General features: G+C 39.1%; 1 protein-coding gene and 1 long non-coding RNA gene across 3 annotated transcripts in view; one reads left to right on the top strand and one right to left on the bottom strand.

The window, feature by feature from the left end:
- Positions 1-5893, bottom strand: part of PDGFB (platelet derived growth factor subunit B) — a 38240-nt gene extending 32347 nt beyond the window's left edge. Inside the window, exons 1-2 of one of the 2 annotated variants that reach the window (XM_026694861.2) lie at positions 4499-4810; positions 3871-3971 (exon numbers count right to left, since the gene is read on the bottom strand). In XM_026694861.2, the coding sequence (XP_026550646.1) occupies positions 3871-3960 (90 nt within the window). In that variant the 5' untranslated portion in view covers positions 3961-3971; positions 4499-4810. Of the gene's footprint in view, positions 1-3870 lie in introns of both variants that reach the window. The other variant, XM_087968301.1, reaches the window with a different exon arrangement.
- LOC148130223 (uncharacterized) lies at positions 97-26808 on the top strand. Its single transcript, XR_015750114.1, has 4 exons — positions 97-175; positions 1339-1866; positions 22868-23107; positions 24357-26808. It is a non-coding gene; the product is annotated as an uncharacterized LOC148130223 (long non-coding RNA).
- The last annotated feature ends 1185 nt before the right edge of the window (positions 26809-27993 follow it).

The raw sequence follows: 27993 nt of genomic DNA, 5'->3' as shown, positions 1-27993 counted from the left end.
AGCCAATCTGCAAACATCAACTCCATCAACCAATCAAGAAATGACAACACAGCCAACCTCCCCACCAGTATATATAGGGAGATGGCAGTTCCCATCACGCTTTGCTCGCATAAGCATGAAGCCGAAAGCACCAGCCTGAAGATGGCGAGTGGGACCTCGTCGAAACGTTGCCAAGGTACCCTCAATTTTACACGGGAAAAGACCCGAACACACCAAGACCTGCATATGTATGTATGTATGTATGTATGTATGTATGTATGTATGATATGAGTATTCAGTTGGGATTTTCCACGTCATTATTTGTGCTTTTAAAGTTGTAGCAACAACTTTAAAAGCACAAATATAATGACGTGGGAAAATACCCGAACAATAATATAATATAAAAGGCACAATGCCTAATAAAATTTTTGATGGCTACATAGGCAGCTGCTGTATCATTTCATTGCAACCTAGAATACATGTACTGTATTTAGAAGTATTTAGAAGAGATACAACACCAAAGCTACCTATGAATAGTTCTGAAGCATAAGTCCTTGAAGAGAACTTATCAATATGCTATCCTTTTTCTTACCAATCCTGCTCACAAACCAAACTTTATTATTGCTGCAACAAGTGGAAGGAAAAGCATGATCAGCAACAAGGTTGGCATATGCAACTACAGCGGCAAGGGATGCAACCTTGGAAAACCTGGAAAGCCAGGTTAGAGAGATGTCATGGAGAAGGTCTGTCTATATGATGAGATTCCACACCAAAATAATTTTGGGGTGTCAAACTAGCGGCCCACAGGCCAGATGCATTAGGTGCAGGCCACGCCCACCCCAGCTCCACAAAGGGGAAAAACATCACAAAACGTCAGGTGATGGCAACATGACACAGCAAGTTTGACACCCGTGAATGAGACGATACAGAACCCACCAATATCAAGACAAGGGTGAGAAGGTCCTTGTCTGAAGGGCAGAGAAGGAATAATGGATGGACACTGAACAAGGAGAGATTCAACCTGGAAATAAGGAGAAATTTTCAAATAGTGAGAGCAATCAACCAATTGAACAGCTTGCCCTCGTAAGTTGTGGGGGCTTTATCACTGGAAGCTTTCACGAGAAGATTGGACTGCCATCTGTCAGAAATGGTGTAGGGTCTCTTGCATGGGGGGGGAGAAGGGGGGGTTGAACTAGATGACCTACAAGGTCCCTTCCAACTATGTTAATCTGTTAAAGGTCTTTTACCGCACAGCAAGGCTCTAGGAATTTTTACTGGGGCCTCAAGCCCCCTTCACTACTGGCCTTTACCTATTGTTAGTAACGCACTACTGTAGTTTACTTTTTTTTTTTTTAATAGGTCACCATTCAACTTGCCACTCCCTGCAAAGAGAGGCGCTACCGCGTTGCTAGATACTTAAAAACCTCTGGAATTACCGCCGCAGACATTTATCCCAGTATTTAAAGGGGAACCTCTAAGGAGACCAAGAGGACTGCAGCAAGGACAACAGCATTGGGGAGGTGCTACCCACACAGGCTGACTGCCACTGGAGGCCGAGAGGGCTGCCCACTCCGAGAAAATCTCTTAGCAACACCCCCCGCCTGTTTCGCTTTAGCCCGGGAGAAGAAGCGAAGAGGGGCTTGGCACCGCCCGCGAGCAGCGAGAGGAGGGCCCAAGGTGCGCCTGTCCCCCTTTCCTCCCCTTCGGTTGGATAAAGCCCGGGCGGGTCCGGCGGTTTTCGTTGCTGCGACCACCTCCAGCGGGATTCAGAGGAGGCCGTCGAGGAGCGCGTGACGCACCTCCTTCCCCCTCCCTCCCTCCCTCCCCTCCCCTCCCCTCCGCTCCGCTCTCTACTCCCGGAGAACAAAAGAAGAATTCTTTGCACAGGTTTGTGGGCACACAAGTAACCTGAGGTTTGGCAGCTTCCCAGATATTCTCTTGCTCAGGAAACTGCGTACCGATTTTTGTCTTAAAGTCTCTAAAACAAACCGTCTGGTAGGGAAGCCTCTGTCGCTTTAGGAAGGGGGCAGGCGAGCCGCAGCGACCCCCGGAGGAGAATCCCCCCCCTGCCCGGGTTCGCTTATACAGCGTTTCATTAATTTCTGGGCCGGTCTTAGTAATAGGTACAAATTAAGGGCAAACGCGAAGTTTTTTGTTGGCTTCCTTCCACCTGCTTTTTTTTTTGGCAAAAAAGGGGTGTGGCATGATACAGGTTTATTTGAACCTCTGCGCCTCTGTAAATGGTATTGCAAGATTGCCTCTTTCTCCGAAAATGGAGGCAGTTTCCATTCTTTAAAACAACCCTATTGTGCAGTCTCTCCCTTAAACTAGGCATTTCCAAATTTGCTGCATCTTTCTTGGCTGTGTGCTCACTACCCCCTTTTGATTATTTTCTGCCGGTACCAGGTATGGCTTCTTGGCAGAAGAATTCTTGCCATTTTTGGATTCGTGAAAGCAGCACACCTACTCAGCATTAAAGAACTGGAGCCTGCCTCTTAAATTGATGTTTGGTTGACAGTTGGCTGTACCCTTTTTTCAAGAAGAGGTCCAAAGAATACAAAACAAAAACAAAAAAACCCAACCCCCACATCAAAGAATTTGATGTACCCCTAAGTGTCAACAGAGGTGAGTAGGACCAAAAGTAATGCATGTAGAAATTGCAGGGAGTTTCCTCTCCCAGATCAAAGGGAAATCCAGCAGATCTGGCCCTTTAAGAACTCCTCCCTACCCAATCTTCACATTCCCTGTCTTTCCTCTTGGGCATTTGTTTGGAACCGATACAGGATCTCTCCCGTGGCAGCTCCAACTTGGAACAGCTGGAAGACTACATCCCCAGCTAAGTATCCCTCAGTTGGAATTCAGTTGCCAGCCAGTACTCTAGCTTCTCCAACTCCTTTTAGTTTGACCCTCCCACTGTAGGAGTGTGTGAGAGAGAAACCTTTGCTTGTTTCATTCAGACCAGCTCCCTTGGGCATAGTAAGAAATATGCCAGGCTCCCTCCATTAACTAACAGAGGCTCTCTCACTCCCACCCTCTGTATGGCAGGTACTTGGGCTGAATTCCCAAGTAGAGTTCTTCCATTTCATCCATGCCCTATGTTAGGGATCTTCTAAGATAATCTGGTATTGTACAAGATGCTCCTTACCTTTCAAAAGCATAACAAACCATATGCATTAGTTAGCAGTGTAGCTAGAATATACTGGAAATGAGGGTGCCAATGAAACTTTTTCCCCCTTCGGTATTTGAGAAATAAAAATCACTGGTTACAAGTGTATCAATCACAGATGGACAAACGGTGTCACAGCATCAACATTATGTTCTCATGTAATATGATATTGATAGCTTAACTTGAAATCTTGGCTTGCAAAAATAAAAAAGATTTTCTAGTTCTGACAAACTGGCTGTAGGAGCATTTTTTCCATGTTAGGAGAAAATGAAAAGGCCACATGGACTGTATTTACCCAGACTGGACAACCATAAACAAGGCACTTCCAGGAGCAGCTGCTTGACAATTATTATGATTAAAGTCCAATTGTATTAACACTTTCTGGGGAGTAAATCACATTTAATTTCCTGGGAATTCCAAGTAAACATGCATAAGATTGTATTGTCTTTCTAAATATTGGAATCAATAACTCCCACCCCCCCAAAAGAATAATTCTTTCAGGATTTTTTTTTTCAAAAAAAGTGACCAAGATGTCAGTTTAATTTAATTAATTTCTGCGCTCTATAAGGGAAAAAGTGGGGATATCCTGCGGACACCCTTTTGCACTGACCTCTTGCTGGTATTTACCTACTTGTGTTTCTTACCCTTTGCATATAGTTTTATCATTAGTTTGATGTTCACCAGGAGGTTTTTGTTATTTTGTTTTTTTAAAGGCAAGTACTTACCTCACTGCTGATGAGTGGCAGGTAACAGAGAGACACGAAAAGCAGTCCAAAATTCATGCCGACTCCAATCCCCAAAAGTTCCAGACACATTGAAGGAGAGTCTTTTCAAAAAAAAAAAAAAAACACCAAAGAATTAAGATTTCCCCAGTTCAGGCAGACTTGAGAGTGAAGATCTGCCCTCAATGGAATTGTCTGTATATCAAGTGTAGAGTTCTTCACTGCCTCATTTCAGTCACAGTAAACTTTCTCCAAAAAATAATATATACTCTTAAGGGGAAAAAATTAATAGTTCCAGAGTGGAGGGACTTGATTACTAGTCTGCCTTCTCTGTAGAGAAGAAAAAGGTATTTGTAAAAATAAAAATTTAGTCATGTCCCCATCAAAACCTTAGCCATCCAAAATCAGTCTCTTCCATCTACATACCCCTAGGAGTGCAGTGTAAGGTCTGTTTCCCTAGATTTGGCAGTTCACATGAAATCAGTTCCTCTTAAAAGATAAAAAAAGTCTGCTGGCAAAAGCAAAATTATTTAGATTGTTTCTTCAAAGCATTAAACTTCACTCATTGAAAACCATACAGGGAGAATGAAGATCTTCAAGTCCCTCATTTTTTTTTTCTGATTTGACTTACACTAGCCCTTGGCTTGGAATCATTGGGCTGAGCTTCCCCACCAGCCGTCTTTCCAAAGAGCAGTGGTAGCCTTGGTTGAGGAACAGTTTTGAGCCTTCAGTTGTTATGTTTGCAGACAGGTGAGCAAATGGTTCTTGCTGCAGCAAATATGTGTGTAAAGTCTTGCAAAACCTCCTAGAATTGCTGCAGTTGGCTCTCTCTGATCCTTGCACTCTGGTTGCAGCAAGGAAGCAAAAGTTCCACTCTGGTGGAAACAGACACAGCACCAAGGAGAGAGCAAGTTTGGATCTCAATTTTAGTCTGCAAGAAAATAAGGTGCTAGTATTACAGTTCCTTCTTTTAAAGGAGACGAGGGGAGGGAGAGGAGAAGGGGAGGAGACAGGGCTGCCAGGAACTCCTCTCTTGGCTATGAATCAAAGGGGGGGGGAAGAGAATTTAGTCTCAGTAGAATTTTTCAAAATCTTTAGCTAACAAACACAGGGCAAATGGAGAAACACCTCTGCTTTCTGAAGGAAGAACCTGGGAGATTCTGCTCCTTCAGGGCAAAGGGAAAAGGGGGAGGATAGTTCTCAGGCTAGTATTGCTGTGTTGTATTTTTGGCTCCTAATATTCTCTGTTGAAGCATAGGTACTTAGCGACAAGATTAATACATGTTCTTCTAGCTCTGCTACTTCAGTGATTCTAAAAAAGAAAGAGCTTGAATATCTTTGATCTTCCTGCAGAAGAAGCTAAAAGAAAGCCAAAAAGATATACATGATATTAACAAAAGAATCCACCGAAGTTGGCACATGTCATTGCCTTCAGTGCTGGAAGGCAATTTGTTGTTATAGTAATAATTTCCAGAATGTAATAAACATCCAAGCTTCGGAAAATTGAATAGGAGACATTTACTGAGGGAAGTTGGGGTAATTAGTTGTTAAATGAAAACAAAACAAGAGTCAACATTTTCTATTAAAATAAAAACATAGCCCATCATGGTATGGAAACTACATTTGATGTTATTCCTTTTCTACTTACATTCCAAATCCCTGCTCAAGAGGATTAATTCAGTTTACACACCTTAAGCCCTAATATGGGTTTATTTTGGTTTACAATACTACATTATGAAAAGTCAGCCAGTAGCTATCCATTTGCAAACCAGAGTGTTTCATTATATTATGGGAAATGAGCCAATGGTGGTTTACTTAAACTACAGATTAAGCCACTATATGTGAACTGGGTCATAAAAAAAGCAACTGTAGACTCTGGTCTGATAATGCTAGTCATAATCTGTGCATCTAAATTCCACCTGGTAAATTGTTACAATCATTTTCTGCTGTGTCTAGTTATGTAATATTCCCCAAGAATAATTTGTTACACTGCCAGTAAATACAATGAATAAATAAATTTGGTGCCTTTTTGCAAACTCCAGGCTTTCCTTGATCTATGATCTAACTTATTATTGTCTGCTGCAACAGCTGCTGCTCATGCAGAACTCTTTTCTAAGTGCATCTGTTCAGACTCTTTAAACTCAGAGTGTCCAGGGTGGGGGGATTCCATATACAAAATATATATACTGTCTTGTGGGGCTCTGACCATTCTGCCTGTGAGATCCAAGGTGCTGCTGCTCGTTATTTTTCTGGCAGTTTCATGATGTTTCAGGGCAAGTGATTTCAGAGCAGCCCCCCCACCCCCACCCCACGGTATTTTTAAGACCAGACATATGCACATAAATTTTATATTATAAAGCTTCTCAGCATTGAAAGGAGGCATGGAGGCTCTGTTGTAAAAGATTGATTAGATGCAGAAACCAGGCAGCACTGCTGCCAACCACTTTGTTGCTCTTTAAATGGAACCATTTTTACCCTGTCATTCCTTTTTCAGCAGATGTCATCCTAAATGTTTTCTCATCAATATGTCTGGATCCAAGTGCAAGCAAGCACATTCCAGTAGTTCTGCCTTCTCTCTCCTGTGAAATGATGTAGCTACCTACATTGCATTTCGTTGGATGGTAAAAGGGCCAGGCCACTTATTAGCAGTGAGCCATCCTGAGGATGATTAGCTTAGAGATGCTTAGAGATGCAGTGCTGTGGCTCACTGAGAGGGTTTTATCAATGATAAAGACAAACTCTATAAGAGCAACACAGAGAAAGTAGAATGATTTTGATGGTAGCCTGAAGAATCCTATTAATCAATGACTCTTAGGATGATGACCCTGCACTATGAATGTTCCTAAAGATTTGCAGGAAAGGGCCAAGAGGGAAACCGCACAGTGCAACTGGAAGCAAATGGATTATGTAGTGCTTATTTGATGGGGGCAGTATTTAGTCTAGAAAGATGTTCCTCTTCAGTTGTGCCCTAAATAGAACAAAAAGGATTGTGTAGATTCATAACAGCTCAATAAACCAATTCCTATATATCCAATCGGGACAGCAAGCCCCCATTTTCCTTCTGCTTCAATACATTGACATACATACATAGAATATGCTCTAATGTCAATATCTTGGGATCCTGAACAAGGCAGAAACTAATGTGGCAGAGAACAAAGCCAAGTGAACGGAGAACCTGCAGCTGTGGCAGGAGTTCAGTTGTCAACATCTTTTGCCCATTTTGTTAAGGCTTTGGGGTTGTCCTGTTATCGATGTAAAACTCCAGGACATTTTGTTTGTTGTATTAAGGTTTTTCTAAATGCTATTTATCTGAGCCATTCTTTAGTAGTCTCTATTGTGACTTCACATAACATCTAGAGTTGCCCAGGATTCAGAGATTTGTATGATTGTACATGTCATAACCGGGTACATAGCTGCTTCATAGAACCGCTGATTGTGGAACGGAGCTCAGAAGGAAAACTCTGCAATAACATAGAGGTTGGTTTTGCACTGCAAACGAACACATTCGTGGCTTGCTTAATTATAGTTTGATGAATAAACCAAAATGTGCTGAGCTCAGGCTCTTCTTCGCCCCCTCCTATTCTTCAGCTGCAAAGTAGCTTCACTCCCAGAATTTCCCATTAGCAATGCTTGTTGGGAATGCTAAAAGTTGTAATCTTACTATGTTTGGGAAATATTTCTAGTATTGTGACCTTGAGAAAATTCTGTTGCCTTCAATTTGCATTTTAGTGCAGTGAGAAAGCTCCAGCTGGCCATCACAACGATTGCTATTTAAAGTATGTAAACGATACAATTGGCACGTTTAGTTCCCTGCAGTTTTGCTGTGAGTGGTAGAAAAGAACCTTGGGTCATTTCATTTCTCACCACTTCGTCCCAGCTGCAGTGGTTAAATTTTATGTACTTGTAATAGGAATTTAGGATGAAGAGATGACTAGCTTTCCAATCACTGGAATATCCCCCAGAGTAGACAGTGGAAGGGATTCCCTCGCACCCACCTCCTCCAGAAAAAAAGAGCAGCTGGTTTATTGACCACAAATATTGGATATTTCACAGTACCGGAGAGGACATAGCCCTTCACAGAAAAGAAAAGGTTTCCTTGACCTTGCTTCAATATATGTTTAGCTTGAATAATTGATGTGTTTCCATGTTTTTTCCTAAGCTGTGGGCATCTTCTGACCAGCAATGCTAGCACTGCAACTTCCAGAAGTCCCTAAAACCTACTTCTAAACAGCAACAACAAAACTCATTTTTTAAAATTTTCTTACATTGCATTCCTGTGGACCCACTGAACATAGTAGGACTAAATCACTTTTAAAGTCAACTTTATAGGGCCACCCTGTTAAGCATCTAGACATAGTTCTCCAATCTTCATAAGTGTGTGTCACCAAGATTAGATGAAAAACTTTTTTTCATGGTGTGAACTTCATAATCCCTTTTAAATACATCAAAGTGAGAATGTGCAGAGTCTAGAGTCAATATAGTAGGAAGAGTGATATTTGTGGCATGAAAACCCCAAGTTTTGTTTTTTATGTCTTTGGCGCACTGTCTTTTCCATATCCGGCTAAATTACGTGAGATCTAATATAGGGGAAAAGGTTATTTATTTACACTTGGATGATGTGTGGCAGAATTTTTAGAATCAGCTTTAGAGACAAGCTAAATCTTAGCAATTCAGACAGTGAGGAAGAGGATGTTTAGAAAAAGACCTACAGTTCTGGATGGGTCTTGAGGTAAATACATTTCAAAGAGCTTAAGCTTTCTGTGGCTATTTATTTATGTATTATTTAGTGAATGTGTACAGAATATAAAACTGCATATTTATTGACTATGAGAAAAAATACATGATCTTTACATCATCTTTAGCATCAGATAGATGCTAAAAATCAGTTGTTCTTGAAGAGTATATTGTAGCTTCTCCAAAGCAAACTTCTCAAATTTGGGGGGGGGGGAGTGAAATTTTAGAGCAAAATGTCAACCTCTTTTGGCTTAAAGTCCTCACATGGCCAGGAGGTTAGGCCAAAGATGAAGTAATGGACAGGGGAAAAATAAATTTAAAAATAAAAATAAGTAAATAAAAAAATTAAAAATAAATATTTTTATATAATTTGATTGTAAATCAAATTTATAATTTTGATTACTCATATATACTTTGTTTCTTCTTACCTCATATGAAAATTGAATTTTATGCCAATCTGGGGAGCTCTAGAAACTGCATGTTAAACTGCACCAGCTGTATGTAGAAGTTATATTAAGTCATAGAGTTTCTCAGGAGCAATATGTTGGTTATGTGGTGGAGCTGTGGTGGTGCAGTGGTTAGAATACAGTGTTGCAGGCTAACTCTGACCACTAACCAGCTCAAGCCTTCCATCCTCCTGAGGTCAGTAAAATGAGAACCTAGATTGCTGGGGGCAATATTTGTAAACTGCTCAGAGAGTGCTGTAAAGCACTATGGAGCGATATTTAAGTCAAAGTGCTATTGCTATTGCTATGTCAACTGCCATTGGTCACTAACCTCTAAGAGTGAGAAACTCAAGACAGAATGTTTATTAATCTGTGGAACAGACAGGGTAATGAAGTGCCAAAATAAAACAACCCCAGGTATAAGAAAGTCTCCATTTTATGTTGGCAGAGAGTGTTATAACTTAAAGATCAAGCTTTATATACAATATAAATCCTTGTGTAGTCTGACATGACAACTATTTGGATAGCTTCTGCCAAGTTTAAGCCAGAGGATCTGACATCGCATGTCTTTCTGAGACCCAGACATTTGTAGCTAGCTACAGTGATGACAAAATGACAAAATGTGTGTCAGGACATCATAATATAAGCTCTGCCCTTTCATACTTGTGAGTCTGCATGCAAATATGTAGACGGCACAATTTCTGACCCAATATAAGTGTTGTCAGTTGGCACCTACATGTTCCCCCACTGTAGGTGCCCATGCTGACACATCAGGTTGTGAAACCTCTTCTGGAATATCATAATTATAGCCATAGTGAAAGCAGATGATAGAATCTCTTGCCATTGAAGTCCACATAAATGAAAATGCACTTTTTCAATCCAATATTGTGGTTGTTCTGGTTGCTACAACTATTAACCAATCCCCCTCCAGTGCTTCTAGATAAGATATGTGATGGTGATTAAGATAGTGATCACATTAATACTCTTAAGCAATCTATTCCAACCTAGTATCTTCCAGATGCCTTGGATTATATGAAGAGTTATATAGACTAGTCACTAGGAGCTCTGGAAGACATAGGGCTGGGGCGGGGGAACGAGCTCCTGCTTAGAAAACTGCATTTTAAAGAAGTGTGGAATATTGGCATATTGGATTAAGAGATTAAAATATCTTGGCACTGAGTAATCTGTTCTTGTGCTGAACCTGGAACCCAGAACCTGGAAAAATGAAGGAAGGCTTTGGGATCCAAAATCTTTCCAAATGTTAAAGGAGATTGTGGCATTTGGAGCAATGTGCCATAGGACTGTAGCATAGCAGAATCTGTCATTCAGTTTCTTTTTCTAGGTCATTCATCTGACATGAAGAAATAGATTTAGCAGAGAAAGAAATTGACTTCCACACATCTAAAAACTGGTATCTTTAATTCTAGTTTACAGATTCAACAGGATATCTAGGCTGGTGTTAGGGAATTCTTCCTTAATATAATGAGAAAACATTTTTGCCTATCCAGCAACAGAAAACATCACAAGGGTCAGGCACCAAAACTATCTCAAGCCCACTTGAGAATCAATGACCCATATGAACTAAACTAAAGCAATTGGAAAACCAATTCCAATTTCTCAGAATGGATTTGGAATTCCAGAAGGGGAAACATATTTTAAAGTGGAAGTGAGAGAAGAGAATTGGAGTATGAGGAACAATTTCAAAGTTTGGAACTGGAGAGAATGATGAAAAACAAGGAGCAGACTTTTCAATTAGGAACTGAGAGATAAACAGAGGAACACCAGTCCAACATTTCTTACTATTCCTAAAGAAAACTTGCAGGTTTCCAAGGTGAAATTAGTTAAGTGAACCTTACTGCTGTGAACCTTACCAGAATTTGAGAGTGAAGTTTTATCCATGAGAAAGAGGGATGTCCCTTATGTAACTATTGTATGTGGGTAGCATATCTTTTCCTTGGTACATTTTGGAGGTGTTCTGAGGGCGAGTGGAATTTTATTTTCCATTTTATATCAGCTATATTTTCAGAGTGCTTAGTTTTTTCCTCTTGAGAATGTAGAGGATATAGTGGCTGTTCCATCACCGCAGTGGTGGCATGTCTCCACCACCCCCTCCTTTCCAGAGATACCAAAGGATGAGATTGCATGTAATAGGTTTGTGGATATAGAAGGAAGACACAATGCCTATCAAAAGTGAGGAGAGGAGAAACAAAGAGAGGAGAAGAGAAGAGGTGAAGACAGTTTTCCTCAAAGGTGTCCTCTGCTCTCATATCTCCCTGCTTTCATCAACAAAGAATTAACTTTCCTCTTAGAAAGTTACACATGATTTTATTTTCATTTTTCTCTTTCAAGCTTCAGGACAGAATGGAACTCTTCAACCATGAAGAGCATTTGCTCAAACAATTTTCTATCACTGCTAGTTATTTCCTGTTTTGATGGAATGAAAAAATACCCAATTTTCCTTCTTTATTTTTCCAAAGAGCCAAATAACACTGGAAAAAATATCTTCTACCTGCTCTCCTTTCCATATTAAATCCGAATATAACAATCATTTATGTTATTTGTGTGTGTGTGTGTTCTGGTGTACATCGCATGCTGCTCCTTTGGGATTTAGCATATTAATATTCTTGATTTGGGGGGGGAGTGGAAGCGTTTAACTTCCCTTTTTCCAGTCTGCATCATTGTCCAGTCCTACTCCTTCTACCCCCATTCTTTGTATTCGTATTCTGTAGAAGCAGCTGAAGAAAGGAAGCCTGCTGTACAAGAGTAAAAATAGATCCGGCAGTTACTCAGCTCCTGAGAACATGATGGTATGACTCATGAAGTAAAATAAAGAGATGTGAAAATCAAAAGCTGTTGCATTCCCCCCAAGCATTACACACATACCCCCCCCCTCACTTTTCCTCCTACCTGGAGAAGTTTGTGGCACCTCAAGTCTAAAGAAAACCAAAGGTAAATAAATAGTTGAAGTTCCAGGTAAAAGCAACTGGGTTGGAAACCCCTAAAATCCATCTATATATCTATACTCTACTCTCCTGCAAATTCTATATTGTCTTGGAGAAACCATTGATGGGGGATTCATTTACTTTTGTTACAGGGTCCTTTGTAATTAAACCAGTGGTTGTTGAGGATGGTGACTTACTGGGCCCACTTAACTGCCCCTGCATACTTTGTCTTGGAAATGTAGAAGATGAATGCCTTACCTCCAATCCATGGAGGTTTTATGCCTTTATCAAACTTGGCAACTTTTAAGATATGTAGATTTCCAGAATTCTCCTGCCAGCATGCCAAATTTGAAAAATATTGTTTTACACTGTTTCGTTGTATGTTTCAGAGGACCAGAGATGGTATTCAATAGGTTCTGACCAGTTCTGGGGAACCAGTAGCAGAAATTTTGAGTAGTTCAGAGAACCGGCAAATACTACCTCTGGCTGAAGATTTTACAGTAACCTTCCCCTGCCATGCCCATCAAGCCACACCCACAGAACCGGTAGTAAAAAAAAATTGAATCCCACCAGAGGACTGAAGCAGAACTTTAAGTAGGAACATCCTTTTATATTCAAACACCAAACTGCTGCACTCTGGACCACAATTATAGTACCTCTTAAAAATAAGTAACTATTTTTAATAACTAACATGAAAATAAGTTTGCCAACTTGCAGGACATATTTTACCATCTCAGTCATATGTATCTGGAGAGCTTCATATTATTAATGTAACCTTCCTAATGTGATGCCATCTACATGAATTGAATACATTTCCTATAATAGGCAATCTTGTACATGGGTCTCTTTCCACCTCCCTGAATTGTTTTCTTTTGGTATGGGTGCTGATTAAAGGTCTGAACCTTTTGATTATTCTAGCATAAACTAAGCCATAACTTGTCTAATGATAATGTATTTAATTAAACTGTAGGATTTGTAGAAGATACTAAGTCACAATTCCCGGTTTACAAACTGCATTATCATCATATACCAAAATACTATATCTCAGATGCCTCTGTGAACCTAATCATTATTATTATATGGTGGTTACATTTTTGTCCTTTTCTGATGTTTTCTCTCTCCATGCACCTTTTCCCACAGGTCTTGCACTGCAAAACTTCCCAGCCCATATAAGTTTCCAACCCATGAAAATAGGGATTACACAGTTGTCACGTATCTATTTTTTTCATTTTCTTTTCTTTCTTGACTTCAGAAATCCACCTTATTTTTTGAAACACTTTTAGAAACTTGAAGATTTGCAACCTCTTTCATACATGTATCTCAACTTCACTTAATAATGGCATTGTATTAATTAGGAATTTGGATTCTTTTTCCCTGTATGACTAATAAGAGATAATTTTGTTTTTTTATACAAGGTGGTTGTCAGAAATCATGTCTCCCATACTTTCAGCCCTTAATCTTCCTTGTGAGAAGCAAAGTAGCCTTTTTGAAATGTAGTCATCTTTCAGTAAGTTCATCATTCCAGAGTCATTTTCACACCATCCTCAATTACACAAATGAAATACTTCTGCTGAGAGTAACAATAGTGAACTTTGTCTATAAATCCAGTGAAGATTCCATCTATCCCTATATATTCTGTGTACATTCTGTTGATCCCTTGTATCTTCCAAGTAATCTAATTATTAACATTTTTTCTTTGGTGAGTCTGACATTATTTTTTGTAGCTGAAGAAATGGGTTCCAATTTGTTCTTCTGATACTACAGCTAAAATGTAAACTGGTAAAGAGGCAACTTTCTACCTTCTGCTCCACCCCCAGCCCTTTTTTAGCCATTTTGGGAAAAAGAACAATAGCCCAACGCATTCAGCACTTCCAACCAGATCATCTGCTCAAACAAAATGCCCCAAATGCACATCCATCCTATTGGAATGGGCTAGCATGTCTTACCTCTCCCTCCCTGGCTCCCTGCGCCCAGACAAAGTGGCATCTCTGCAAACAAAGACTTTCAATAGCTCTCCTGCCCTCTGCCCTCTGCCAAACAATGCAAAGTTACAGAATATTGTCCACAGCTGAGTAAAAAGCCCTAAATATAGAACCTCTGATGTATTCTTGGTTTCCTGCCTGTCGAGCGTCCATCTCCCCCCCCCCATTTGCTTTTGGCTATACTGTCACTAATCTCACACACTCACAACTAACACAAAGGGAGTGAGATCACCAAGACCACCTCCTCTCCATCTTAGAGACATAGGGGATTTCCAAAGTTTTGCCCTTGCTTTTAGCCAGAATTGGAGTGGGAATAAATGTCACCAGGCACAAGCACTGCATGCGAGGCAAGCTCACTCTCAAACAGGGAGCCTTTCACTTCTCTTCCTCTGCACCCATGTTTAATTCTGGACTACCGACATAGTCATGCCACGGCACGTGGCCTTTAAGGCCCGTATTGGATCTCTGCTCCATTCGGTCAAGCCACATTTGCTTTCCCCCCCCCCTTCCTGTTATTGTACTCAAGTTAACATTGACAAATTTGTCATACAAATTTGAACATTCCTCTGTACCACAGTGGGGCATGCAGGTGATAATATCAACGAATAATAACAAATTGTTAGTTTGGGGGGAGGGGAATGACATTGTCTAAAGTGAAAACTCAATTTTCTTATTATTTATTTATTTATCCCGATTATAAGATAATATATATAAGTATAAACAATAGGACAGGGACGGTAGGCATGTTGGTGCACTTATGCACGCCCCACAGACCTCTTAGAAAAGGGGTGAGGTCAATAGTAGACAGTCTAAGGTTAAAGTGTTTAGGGTTTGGGGAAGAAACCACAGAGTCAGGTAGAGTATTCCAGACATTGACCACTCTATTGCTGAAGTCATATTTCCTGCAATCAAGTTTGGTGTGGTTAACCTTGAGTTTGCATCTATTGTTTGCTCTTGTATTGTTATGGTTGAACCTGAAGTATTCATTGATAGATAGGACATTGCAATGTATAATTTTATATACTATATTTAGATGAGACCAAAGGCGGCATAGTTCTAGATTTTCTAGGTCTAGAGTTTCAAGTCAGGTGGCATAAGGTATTCTACAACGAGTAGAGGAGTGGAGAACTCTTCTTGTGAAATATTTCTGGACTTTCTCAACTGTGCTAATATCAGATACTTAATACGTTACTTGGCAATAGGCTGAGAGTGCCCCAAGACACCTCTGTAGAGAGATTAATAGATATCCTGCTAATCAGTGTTAATCTCTAGTTTGGAATAGCAGAAAATACTCCCCTAAAGAGTCTGAAAAATTCATCATATGCTGAAAAAAACGAATAGAAGGAATTCCATTTTTGTCATTTCTCTGCCCCTCCTCCCAAAGTTTTTGTTAGCTAATTTTATTTATACAAAAGCACAAGTGAAAAATTAGACCACACCTTTATAATTAATTAAATCAAGGGTTGTTGCAAGGACGGATTTACACAATTTATTATTTGCTGGGTTGACTGCAGAGATGAGCATTCTACTTCATTGGGAAGTCAGTTTCCCAAAGATGCTGGCCTTCATTTAAATCAGACACACCCCTTTTGTAAAACTGAGGATAGTTACTTAAAAGGGCGGGGGGGGGGTGTCTGCCTACAAATATCTCACAGGAGGCCCAAATGGCATCTTTCTAATTACCCTCTCTTTATGAAGCTGTATCTGTTTCCTGTCATCACCTTTTCCCGATGCTGGTTTCGGAAGAAAATTCTCATGACAATATTTCTCACATGCAGGGCTGCATGTTTACAGAATTGGCATAGGATTGAGCCAAGATGGTTAGATTCTGCATTTCAGAACTGAAGGGAGTTCTGCTAAGGTTTAAGGGTGGTTTTATTGAACCTACAATGTTTGTTGCTCTCTTCAGCATAAAGAAAGCAGCATTATGACATTAGAAGGCAAGCCCCGCCCCTTTGAGGTATGCATGAAATATTGCAGTGCAGGTAGAAAAAGGGCAGGGCCTGCATGTGGTGATGCTGCAATGTTCCCAATATCAGGCTGGCCTCCTTGTCTTTTCTCTTGCCACAGATGCAGCCGTGTCTGTGTAAATTTAATTGAGACGGTTGTGAGAAATGCTGCTTTAATGGAAGAGACGGACTTTAGACATATGTCTATATCTCTCTCTATATATATCTGCATGCTTATGAACTTCTGAAATATGTACACACACACACACATACACTGCATATGTGTATATGTTTATACAGTGTATGTATACAGTGTATGTATATAATTCACTTTGATTCATAGAAAGTGATTTGAATCACAGATGCATGCATGCTCAATGGTACATACAACACTCCGAATAATTCACTGAATTGGAAATATAATTGTCAGTGGGGGTCTTGTTCAGCCATCAAGAACACAAAATTGCCTATGTAATTACCTATGTAATATGCACAAGCCCCAATGCATCCCATTGCACTTTATATTTTTATTTATTTATTTATTCATTATTTATTTATTTACATTATATTTATATATAAAGTTCTGAATTCATAAGTTCTGTATTCAGAACTTATGATATATTGTGTGTGTGTGTGTATGTATGTATGTATGTATGTATACATGTATACATACATATATATATATATATATATATATATATATATATATATATATATATATATATATATATATATATATTATTATTATTATTATTATTATATATTATGGCGTTTGGCTTTGTTCAGGTATTTTCCCACGTCATTGTAGTTGTTCTTTTAAAGTTGTAGCAACGTTTCAGCAGAATCTCATCTGCCATCATCAGGCTTATATATATAGTAATATATATAATAAATTCTGAATTATTAAGGTCTGAATTTATGAATATAATATAATATATATAAGTTCTGAATGTATGAATTCATAACTTATGAATATATATATATATATATATGGTATTCAGCTTTGTTCGGGTATTTTCCCACGTCATTATAGTTGTGCTTTTAAAGTTGTAGCAACGTTTCGGCAGAATCTCATCTGCCATCCTCAGGCTTCTGTATTGTGTTCGTCTGTGAGTCAGACTTTCACAGCCGTTTCAGTTTTAAATTTGGTGCTAGCCTACTGCTGTGCCAGAATGGTTTTTTCTTCATCCTGATTGGTTGGGAGTCTTGGTCTGTGTTTATTGGTCTTGGAGTTTGCTGTGTTCTGCTTGATTGGTGTTTCTAATATCTTCTGTCTGTTTTGTGGCTTTTTTTGTCTCGATTGGCTGGCATCATTGGATTCCTGTATTGGAGGCTTTTAGTGCGGCTTGGCTCCGAGTAAATGGACGGCTATCATTTATTAGGAAGCTAGGTTTCATCTGGGTGCCTGGTTGGGATGTGTTTGAGCTGGAGATATTGGGGGATCTGTTTGTGCCCAGGTGTTTGCCTGGCTTGTGGTGTGGAGATTTTTTTATTTGTGAGTGCAGGCTTCCAAATAATTGACAGTCTGATGGAATCATCTCTTCTATTCATGCTTTCAGGTCTTTTTTCAATCTCTATGGCTTCTCTGATAATTCTGTGGCTGGGGTTTTCTATAGTGGCTAGGGTTTTGGTGCCATTGAAGTCGATGCTATGACCTGTGGCTTTCATGTGTTGGACTAGTGAGGAGGTGTGTTCCAGCTTTTTTACTGCATTTTTGTGTTCATCTAGGCGGGTACTTATTCTTCTATTGGTCTGTCCAATGTATGTGGCAGGGCATGATGCACAGGGGACTTCATATATGCCTTGGTTTGCCAGGTCAATTTTATCTTTGGGGTTTCTTAGGATGGCTGCTATTTTTCTGTCTGTTTTGAAGGCAGTCTTGATGTGATGCCTGTGTAGTATCTTACTGATTTTGTCTGTAGTACCTCTTATGTAGTGCAGGACAGCTGTTCCATAGGTCTGTTCATCTTCTAGGTCTCCATTATGTCTCAGTGTGTTTTTGTGGATCAAGCTGGTGATTTTGCTTTTGTGGAAGCCGTTAGCTGTCAGTACTTTAGTCAGGGTGCATAGTTCAGTCTTTATGTGTGTCTTGTCTGCCAGGCGTTTGGTTCTGGCGATTAGTGTTTTGGCCACAGAGTTTATCTGTGCTGACCAACCACTGCCTATCCATTACTTACTTCACCTACAACAGACAAAAATACAAACAAATAGGAATTTCCGGTTTGTCGGCTTTGCGAGCGGTAGGGATTCGCGAAGCTGCGCGATCCCTGCCGCGCTAGCCGTTTTTGGGGCTCCGACCCGAAAGGGTGCGGAGCAAGGCTGCCCTGCAGGGGCAGCTGAAGGTAGGGGGGATCCGGGAAAGGGTTTGGGGGTGCTGCAGACCCCCTCCCTAGCCGGCAGAACCTCCTTTTACCAAGACGGTGCAGCGGCGGTCCGTAATGGCCACCACAAAGAAGCCGGCAGCTGGGCAAGTATGCGCTGGAGGAAGAGGAGAAAGTTTTTAAAAAGTGAAAGTCTTCTTGGTTGACCCAGGACTCTAAGATATATTTAATTTAATTCCTGAAAATGATGGCTTTTTGGATGATTCTTTCCACAAGAGGAAATAAGCGGCAATTCTGAGGTGCTGAAAGGAAAGTTTACTCTCCCCCCCCCGACGGAATTAATAAATGGATATTGAGAAACCTGTTTTTTTTCAGGTAAAACTAGCTTTTTGGGATAAGTCGGAAGGGAGAGGACAAAAAATATATTTATCTGGTTGGATTTTGTTGGAGGAGATGCCTTAAGGATTTGAAAACAGAAATAAAATCTTAATAAGGCTTCAAAACACAGATTTGAACTTTCTTTTTTTCTTTGTCTGATACTACCCCTGGAAGAGAAAGGGGGAATTCTGGCTTGGCTTGGATTGATTGAGGATTGTGGACTTTGGGGTTGTCTTGTTTTTTCTTTTGGAATATTTTGGTTGGTGTGAGAAGAAAGAGGGAAAAAGAAAAGAAAAGATCTATAATGGCTTTTTCTTTGGAGGAACTGAGGGATGAATATGAGCAAACAAAAGCAGCCTGTAAAGATGGTATGGAAAAAGCTTTTCTTTTTTTAAAAATGGCGTTGGTTAACTATGAACAGACAATACAGATGGAAGCTGAAGAACAACAAGAAGAAAATGAAGACGCCATCTTCAATGAATCCCAAAATTCATTTAAGAAAGAAGGAAGGAAGAAAGCGAGGAAAATGAAGGACTTAAGATCTAAAAAAACATTTAAGAAAGAGAAAAATATGATGCAAAATAAATACAATGATAGCAAACAAGAGAAAAAGGGAATACAACAGAGAAGGGATGCCGGCAAGACAGAGGTTAGAAGAAGGGGGGTAGGAAGACTTGGTGGGGGAAGAAAGAAAGGGGAAAGGCGGAGAAAAGCCACAAAGTTTTAAAATTAGATGGGAAAAGAGGAATCCTTTTTAGGGATAATGGGTAAAGCATAAATTTTTTAAAAAAGATTCTGCAAGGTACACAAGATGGTACTGTAACATTCGTATTAGAAATAGAAAATTAGAATGGCTTAAGAGTTAATAAGAAATTAAAATGTTGAAATGTTTAATAATGATTGATTTTTAAAATGTAATAAAATATTGAAGGAAAGGCAATGAGAATGCTATAAGATTTATTATTTAGATTTATTATTTAACTACGTATTTAGGAGGATATTATGTATTTAAACATTTTTGATTTTTTACTCTGTTTTTATTGTTACTAAAAGTAAAAATTAGTAGATAGAATGTACCAAGCAGAATCAAATTGGGTATTAGGTGTTATTTTAAATGTTAATTTAATTAATTTAGGGGAAGGATAGAAAGGCATCATACTCTGATTAGAGATTTCAGGAGAAATTCCTTTTTTTTTTTTCATTATAAGGAATGAGATAGAGGGATAATAAAGGTTGGGCAAAAGATACAAATATAATGATTTAAATTAAGATGGATTGAATAAGAGAGAATTATGAAGAGTGAAATGTATGGAGAAGTTTATATGGAAGATACAGAATGGTAAATAAAATAAGTAATGATCTGTAAGATGAGCATGAATATAATTAAAGCCCATATAAAGAGAGGTACCTGGGGCCAAGTTACTTTACTAAAAGATTTTTTATATGTATGTTTGTGTTTGTTTATGTCTTTGAGAGTATTGGTGAAACCTTGTAGAAACATAGAAAGAGAGTGATGATAATCAAATCAGAAAGAAATTGATGAAATAATATAGAAATGTATTGTATAAGATAAGGTTTTATCTGACTTGTTAAATCTATAATGGAAAAAGGTTCAAATATGTAATGGTTGATGATGATTTGTTTGTTTTTTGAAATTAATAAAACTTGCTTAAAAAAAAAATACAAACAAATAGAAGGAGCACCCATGGGATCACCCCTCTCACCTGTCATCGCAAACCTCTACATGGAACACTTTGAAACACAAGCTCTAGAAAAATATGATCACAAACCCAAACTCTGGCTCAGATACGTAGATGACACCTTCATAATCTGGCCACATGGGAAAGAAAAACTGAACAACTTCCTCACACACCTCAACAGCCTACAGCCCAAAATACAATTCACCATGGAAAAAGAAGCTAACAATCAACTTCCCTTCCTAGATGTCTTAGTATACAAAAAATCCAGTGGCTCCCTAGGACACACCATCTACCAGAAGAAAACACATACAAACTGCTATCTACACGCACTCTCACACCACCACCCAGCACAGATCAATTCCGTAGCCGAGACACTCATCTCCAGAACAAAATGCTTAGCCAACGAACAACACCTAAAAACCGAACTACACACTCTCGCTAACATACTAACAGCCAATGGATTCCAAAGAAAGAAGATTACCCACCTAATCCAAAAAGAAACCCCAACCAAAATCCAAGACAGAGAACAAGAGAACGGCAAAGCCCTCCTCCCATATATAAAAGGCACTACAGACAAAATCAGCAAGATCCTCGAAAAACACAATATTAAAACAGCATTCTGCACAAACAGAAAAATATCCACCATCCTAAGAAACCCTAAAGACAAAATCGAGTTAGAAAACCAAGGAGTATACGAAATCCCTTGCACCGCCTGCCCCACCACATACATTGGACAAACTAACAGAAGAATAAGTGCACGCATTGAAGAACACAAGAACTCAATTGAAAAAGAAGAACCGACCTCTTCCCTGGTCCAACACCTCAAAGCCACAGGACATGAGATTGACTTTAAAAATACCAGAACTATTGCCAAAACCGAACACTTCAACAACAGAATAATCAGAGAAGCCATAGAGATAGAAAAACGCCCACACAGCATGAATAAACGAGATGATACCTCCTGCCTACCAGCCATTTGGAAACCCGCCCTCATTAACAAACGAGTACCGGACATGAAGAATGACACCAGACTCACACATACAAATACCCGCGAAAACCTCAGAAAACAAATATATGTATGTATGTATGTATGTAATATATATCATAAGTCCTGAATTCATAACTTCTGTGTATGCAGTGGGATGCAGACTTGTGCATATTACATTGGTAATTGCATAGGTAATTCTGTGTTCTTGATGGCTGAACATTACCCCCACTGATAATTATGTTTCCAACTCAGTGAATTATTCAGGGCGTTGCATGTACCATTGAGCGTGCATGCATCTGTGATTCAAATCACTTTCTATAAAAATAATGCATGAGAATGCTGGAATGATGATAATGCATGAGAATGCTGGAATTGAGGTATCAATATGTGAACCAATTGCTAGAACACAGTAGAGCTTTTTACAATTTTCTCTATATTGCTTGTGATATTCATTTACAGATCATTGAATGATGTCTCTTTGCACACCTAAAATAGTCACCCAAGCCATTGCTACAAAGTAAATGTATTTCAAAGCACTATTGCTCATGGAAGTGTTAAATCATTACTTCGTTGACAAATGTACCACCAATATTTTGCAGTAACAAGGGAAAAGACTTTGATGGAAAAGACTTAGTCTGGAGGCCTCCCCCTTTTTCTTTATCATGACAGTTTTTCTGTTGAGCAAAAATGGATAGAGAATTTGTATGGCTGGAGAGTATTACTTTAAAAGGGGTGCTTTGGAAAGCATGTGAGCGAAGCATGCCTCCTTAAAGCATACATGTGTGCATGCATAGACAATACTCTTGTAATGAGTAATGAAACTAAGTACCTATATGCGCAAATAAATAGGGGAAACCTTTGAAATAGTAGCCCCAAGTTTTCCAGAAGATAAGGCTGCTTTGATGTTTGAGGGGGGGCGGATCCTTTGCTCATGCATAAGTGGGAACAGATAAACTGTGATGTATGACCCCAGCACAATAAGAATCAAAATGCATTCCCGCATAACTCTTTTTCCAGATTCATTTTCACCCATGTGTGTGAGAGCCCCCTCCTCTTCATTAATGTAAAATGTGGCCCTTGACTCCCAATTGTTGTCCATTCTTTTCTTGATAGTCTATTTCTCACCGGTGAAAAGAAGATTCTAATTACACCGACTCTTTAAGTACAAAAAAAAAAAAAGAAAAGAAAACCACAGGTTAAAGAAATTAAATTGCCATATTTTACTATGTATCACCCACTCAGCTCCGAATGCTAATGGGTAATGCACCTTCTCTTACAAATTCTAACGTTTGGAATTTTTCAGAACTTTTCATCAAGGATGTTATAAAGAGGAGTACGTAAGTTCTGTTAAATAAATGCAAAAGACTGATTATCACTTAAAAAACAACAACACCCTCTTGTTTTGGCAACTGTAACCAGGACCAGCCTATTCTCCTCTCTTCCCACTCCCAATTCTGTGTACATGCAAGGAACAGGTGAAACATGCTATGCATTCTCAGAGTCTTTTTTTTTTAACTGTAAAAATTTAACATTTTCCTCTTTTTTTTTTTTTTTGCCAAGAATGGAAAAAGGAGGAGGCATTCCTTTGGAATGTGGCTTCTATCTCCCATGGTAGTTGATTATCCAATTCAGTAGAAGCAGGGAGGTGGGAGAAACACCAGATCTGTACTATCCAAGAAGCGGGGGAAGAAGAAACAGCAGCTACAATCTGAATCACAGATGGAAAATAAATAACAAAACTGAGGAGCAGAAAAGGGGAAAAACGATTTCCTCTAAGTTATGGGGAAGCTTTTCAAACAGGTAAGAGATTAAAGATAATCCGCCTGTGGGCTATGCAACCAATGATCCATGAATCACGGCTTCTAATTCTATCCCAGACAGAAAAGGAGGATAAGGCAAGCAGTGATGGAGAATGATGATATAATGAGGGATCAGTGGTGGAGAATGAAAACCACCACTTAGAGAGAAATTCTTTCAAACTTGGATGGAGTCCTGGAAGAGATTTGATGCACCTGGAGGATGCCCTTCAAGCTCCAGTAAACAGACTTGTTTCCCTCCCTAGATAAGATCCAAGTCAATTAGGAGTCTGCTGGTCTGAGATTCTCTCAAGTCCACATTGAGCTTGTGGACAACGACTGAACCTTTATTCTAATGTAATTTAGAGAGAAGGGAGTGATGCATGTTTTCCTATGGGGGTAATCAATAAGAAGTGTTGCCTCACCTTCCAGACCCTTAACTATAAAAGACATACAAAGGGTGCCACATCCACAGAGCTACAAATTGTTTTTATTTGAAGATATGAATTATTCTGCAAATATGCCAAAGTAAGAAAACCTGCACTCATTGCAGCTGCACACTAACATCTCAGTTTAAAATGAAATCAGTAAAACGAAGACTTTTTCACCATTTATACTGATTGTAGAATTTGCATTTTCCTTGTGTGCTACAAAACGGGAGCCACTTTACTCTGCCTCCTTTTGCATGTTGTTTGTTGCTTGTCAATCAAATTTTCCATGTAAAGGCCATGTTCACTTGTTCAGCAGTCAGAACAAAGAAGAAGCACAGCTAGTAAGATGCATTTGAATTAATTATTTTTGAGTCATATTTCTCTGTCTTTTGCAAGATGCTGGGTTCCCCCTACTAAAATCCACGCTAAGAAGCTTTTGTTTTTAAAATTACAAACAATAAATGAGTAGCTGCTAAGATCTTGGAGGAAAATTATATATACATTTTAATCAGCTCCTTTGAGTCCATTTCCCTTCCCATCATTCATTAGCAGGCACAGGTGCCAAAATGACCCTCTAACGTCTTATCTATCAATGGAATAACTTATTTATATCCTGGGACACCTGGCATTTTTTATGATATGATGGATGCTTAAATCTATTATCACAAACAGCTCCAACAGAATATCTCAACTTTCTGAACTCGCGTCTTTATATTTATTTGCTTGGATGATTGATTGATTTCAGCACTAGCTGACTCCAAATTGACTTGAGCATTCACACTATTAAAAAAAAACATAAAACCCACATTGTTTACCTTGAAGGTACAGAAAAATGCAATAAAATAAGATGGAAATCTAGACAACCAACATCAAAATACAGTAAATGCCAAATATGTCTGAGAAAAGCTTCCATCCGCTACTGGGAGAACAGCCACGACTTCAAGACTTTCCAGAACATCATCAGAGTGAGAGTCATCCAGATGGGGGGGGGGGAGTGACATTCCAGAGAGCAAATTAAATTAAATTTGGACGTAGAATGTGTAGCGGGCTAACACTGCTATAATTGGATAGTGTCACCTTCTTGTAATGATCTTCCAGCATCTTTTATATTATGACCATATGCATCATACCAAACTGCATTAATGCTACACTGTGCATGGTCATGCCCACTAACATTTCTCCCAAGCGAGACTGGCAAACAAACCTTTTAACAACTTTCTCTATAGCTTCTGTAGCATGAATGGCTAAACTGGTTGTCTGAATCAATATTTGGTATCAATATCCTGAATGAGTATTCTCTTGTGGCTAAGGACCCACAAAATACGTCTAAGCAAAGTACAAACAATGGGAGGCATCAAACAAGAATATTTGGAGCTCAGGGTTGCAATGAGGGGTCCTTGGTGCTCTCTGAGCTTGCTTGTTTTCTTCCAGGAGGTTCATTATTCTAACAGCACTGATGATGTTACCTACTTAGGGTAATGAAACGTCTGCAAAACAAAAAACAAAAAAACAAGCAAGCTCAGAGAACACCAAGGGCCCTTTAATGGGAGGTATTGTATATAAAATATCAGATGGATTAATCTATATTATTGAAACCCTGTTGTAGATTGTTGTGGAAGTACCTACCCACTCCCCAGAAAAACAAACTTAAACAAATTTTTGTATTTCCCCACAACCTATATCATGTTTTTGAGTCAGAATGGAGGCACATTTGATGCAGTAGCTCTATGTGAAAGCTGATTCATGATCGTGTTAAGACAATGGCAGTGTTATACTGAAATCCAGGACAATGGTTAAGTTTATGTCTTTCTCTATTTGCTGATGATTTTGCTCTTTCCTAAACATTTGACCAGATCCACACCTTTGCCATGCCTTGCTGTTCCACTTACATCTGTTCATTGAATCTTCCCTGTCCTCTCTGGGTATACAAATAAAACAAGGACCTGAAATAGCATCTTCCATTCACCTGGCTTCTTCCCAGAAAGACAGATTCTGAGTCACAGATGTGCTATTTTTCTCAGCTGGGGACAACACTTGACATTGAGTGCCGTGGTGGGCAATGTGCTAAACAAAGTAGACGGGATCAGGAAAAAAAACTGTGGGCACGGTAAGATCAACAATTAAATCTAACATTTAATTTACAATTCAGGAAAAATAAAGTTGAGATGATTAGTCCCAATGTGTTCCACAAGTTTCTACTTCTGCCACATTAAAAAATATAATTTATTTTTCATCAGCTGATGTCTCCAAGTCACAATTGAAGGTCAGTTCAGACGCAAAGTATTGGCTCCTGCCACAACTATGGAAGGAGTCTGAATAGGTCACTCTTATCTCAAGAAAACATAGTGATAGCCAAACACAACAACTAAGTCAACTAAGTCCCTGTGCTTGTCACCTTCTCCAGCCTTCCTTACAAACATACTTGTGCCCTTTTCCCTCTTTTGTTGCACAGACTTCATCATAACAAATCCTTTGCCACACCACCTAGCTGATGAGCAATGCCAGTGAAATAAGTGAGAATAAAAGACTCCTTGGGTGGGAACGCTCCCAATACCCCTCTTGGAGTCTGGCACCTGCTGCTTAGTTGTCCTGATTTAAAAAAAAGCCTCTGAGCAAAATTCCTCAGCCAACCCAAGAATGCCATTTGGAACAAGGAGGAGAAGGCTGGCGAAGAAAGTCATGCAAACAAATGAATGTTTGCACTCTCAAAACAAATGTATGTCCTATTCCTGGTTTAAGGGAAGAATATTTTCTGATCTAATTGAAGCCTGAGAGGCTGCAGATTCATGGAGACACGACTCTAGAATAAAATGGGACATTCACATTTGTACATCCCTTGACCTGCTCATTAGTGAATTAGTTTAAAAATGCAATACTGCCCATATGAGGATTTCAGTGAAATTCATATTTTTTTTTTGCTGTAAAATATTTATACAATAAATTGTGTATAATCAAATTGAATCAAACTCATGGGAAAAATGCATACTAATTTTACCACATGGTATTAAACAATGTAATAGGCCAGATAAATTCCTGAAGCAGTTTTATTTAGTGTTTATAGTTCCAAATTGTTGCTGCTGCTGTTGTTCTTCTTCTTCCTCCTCCTCCTCCTCCTCCTCTTCCACCTCCACCATTTTACCATCTATTGAAATTCAAAGGAGATAATTAGCATTTTTTTACTTCAAAGACTGTGTTGCATAGCTGCTGTTCAGATCGAGTTTCATTGCCATATAACATGAACCACAGTGTTCTGTTCAATAAAATCTATTCAACCAATATCCATGATCTGGGCATTTCATGAGAAAGCAATCTCCATGCAGAGGACAATTAATGGCTATTAGACTTCTTGAATTCCATTACTTATGAACTATATAGTCTACAGTGGTAAGATGACAATAGCAAAAACAGCTTGAGCTCTCCCAGGCCTACGTAACCTTCTTGCAGTCCCTTCCTGATAAAAAGGGAAGAGGAAACTATGCATCCCCTGGGGGGCAGTGTGTGTACAGTAAGTGGGTGAGGGCAATAAAGTCCAGCCATTCCCTTGTCTTTGTTAATATGCAATAGGAATCACATTATTATATGTAAAAGGCATTCTCTGCATTCCAGGGCTTGCAGCTCATAGTTAAGCTTTATGGTTCATTGGTATGCTGCATGGTGGCCAGTCTGCTTCTAAAGAAACATTTCCATCCTAGAAGGAGAAACCTCTCTGCCTGCAATAAGAACTGTTAAGACTAAGACTAAAACTTCCAGCTTCTATCCTGCTGCCATTAACCATAGCACCAAACAACTCTCATTCCTTAATATTACTTTTCTGCTTCAATAATGTCAGTGCCACGTTATCTTATTCTCACGTTTGTACACCTCTGCATATCTGTTTGCTACTACTTTTCTCAAGTTGGAAAAGCAACACTTAACTATATTTCTGTTCAACTTACAGAGGAGTATGTCAGGAAACAGAGGAAGTGTTGAAGGTAGTCTCATGTAACATGTTTTCTACTGTCAATGAAGTTTCCTCATTTGCCTTCCTTTTCATTTCCAAGTACCCACCCACCCCTGTTATTCCTCTTCCTCTTGCCATTTCTAAAAAATAAAATCCATAGCAAAAGGCAGAAAATGTGTTTTCTACTCCTTTGTTCTAGCTAAAATACGGTAATTAAATTTCAACCACAGATTGTTGTTGAAAGCAGCCAAAACACATAATCAGTTTTGAGAGATAAAAAATATAAAATTATGTAGGTTGGAGAAAAGCTTTTAGAGTTCAAATCAACATAAAAATGTTAAATTAATTAATTAAATATGTATATATTTGCATATAGCTAAATATAAGTATAAATATTTGTTTAAGGAAAAATATACCTCATAATAGGTGCCACCTTAGAAGAAGCATATACTTCCCATAAGATGGAATACCTCTTCTAAAAGAGTAGCCATCATACAATGACATATTTCCAGATTATGA

This window comes from Notechis scutatus, chromosome 6 (assembly GCF_049901735.1).
Source record: "Notechis scutatus isolate UNSWTSFEM ecotype Mainland chromosome 6, rNotScu1.2, whole genome shotgun sequence".
NCBI classification, from domain to species: domain Eukaryota; kingdom Metazoa; phylum Chordata; class Lepidosauria; order Squamata; family Elapidae; genus Notechis; species Notechis scutatus.
The sequence above is the reverse complement of the archived record's forward strand: the minus strand, read 5'-3'. Positions and strand labels throughout refer to the sequence as shown.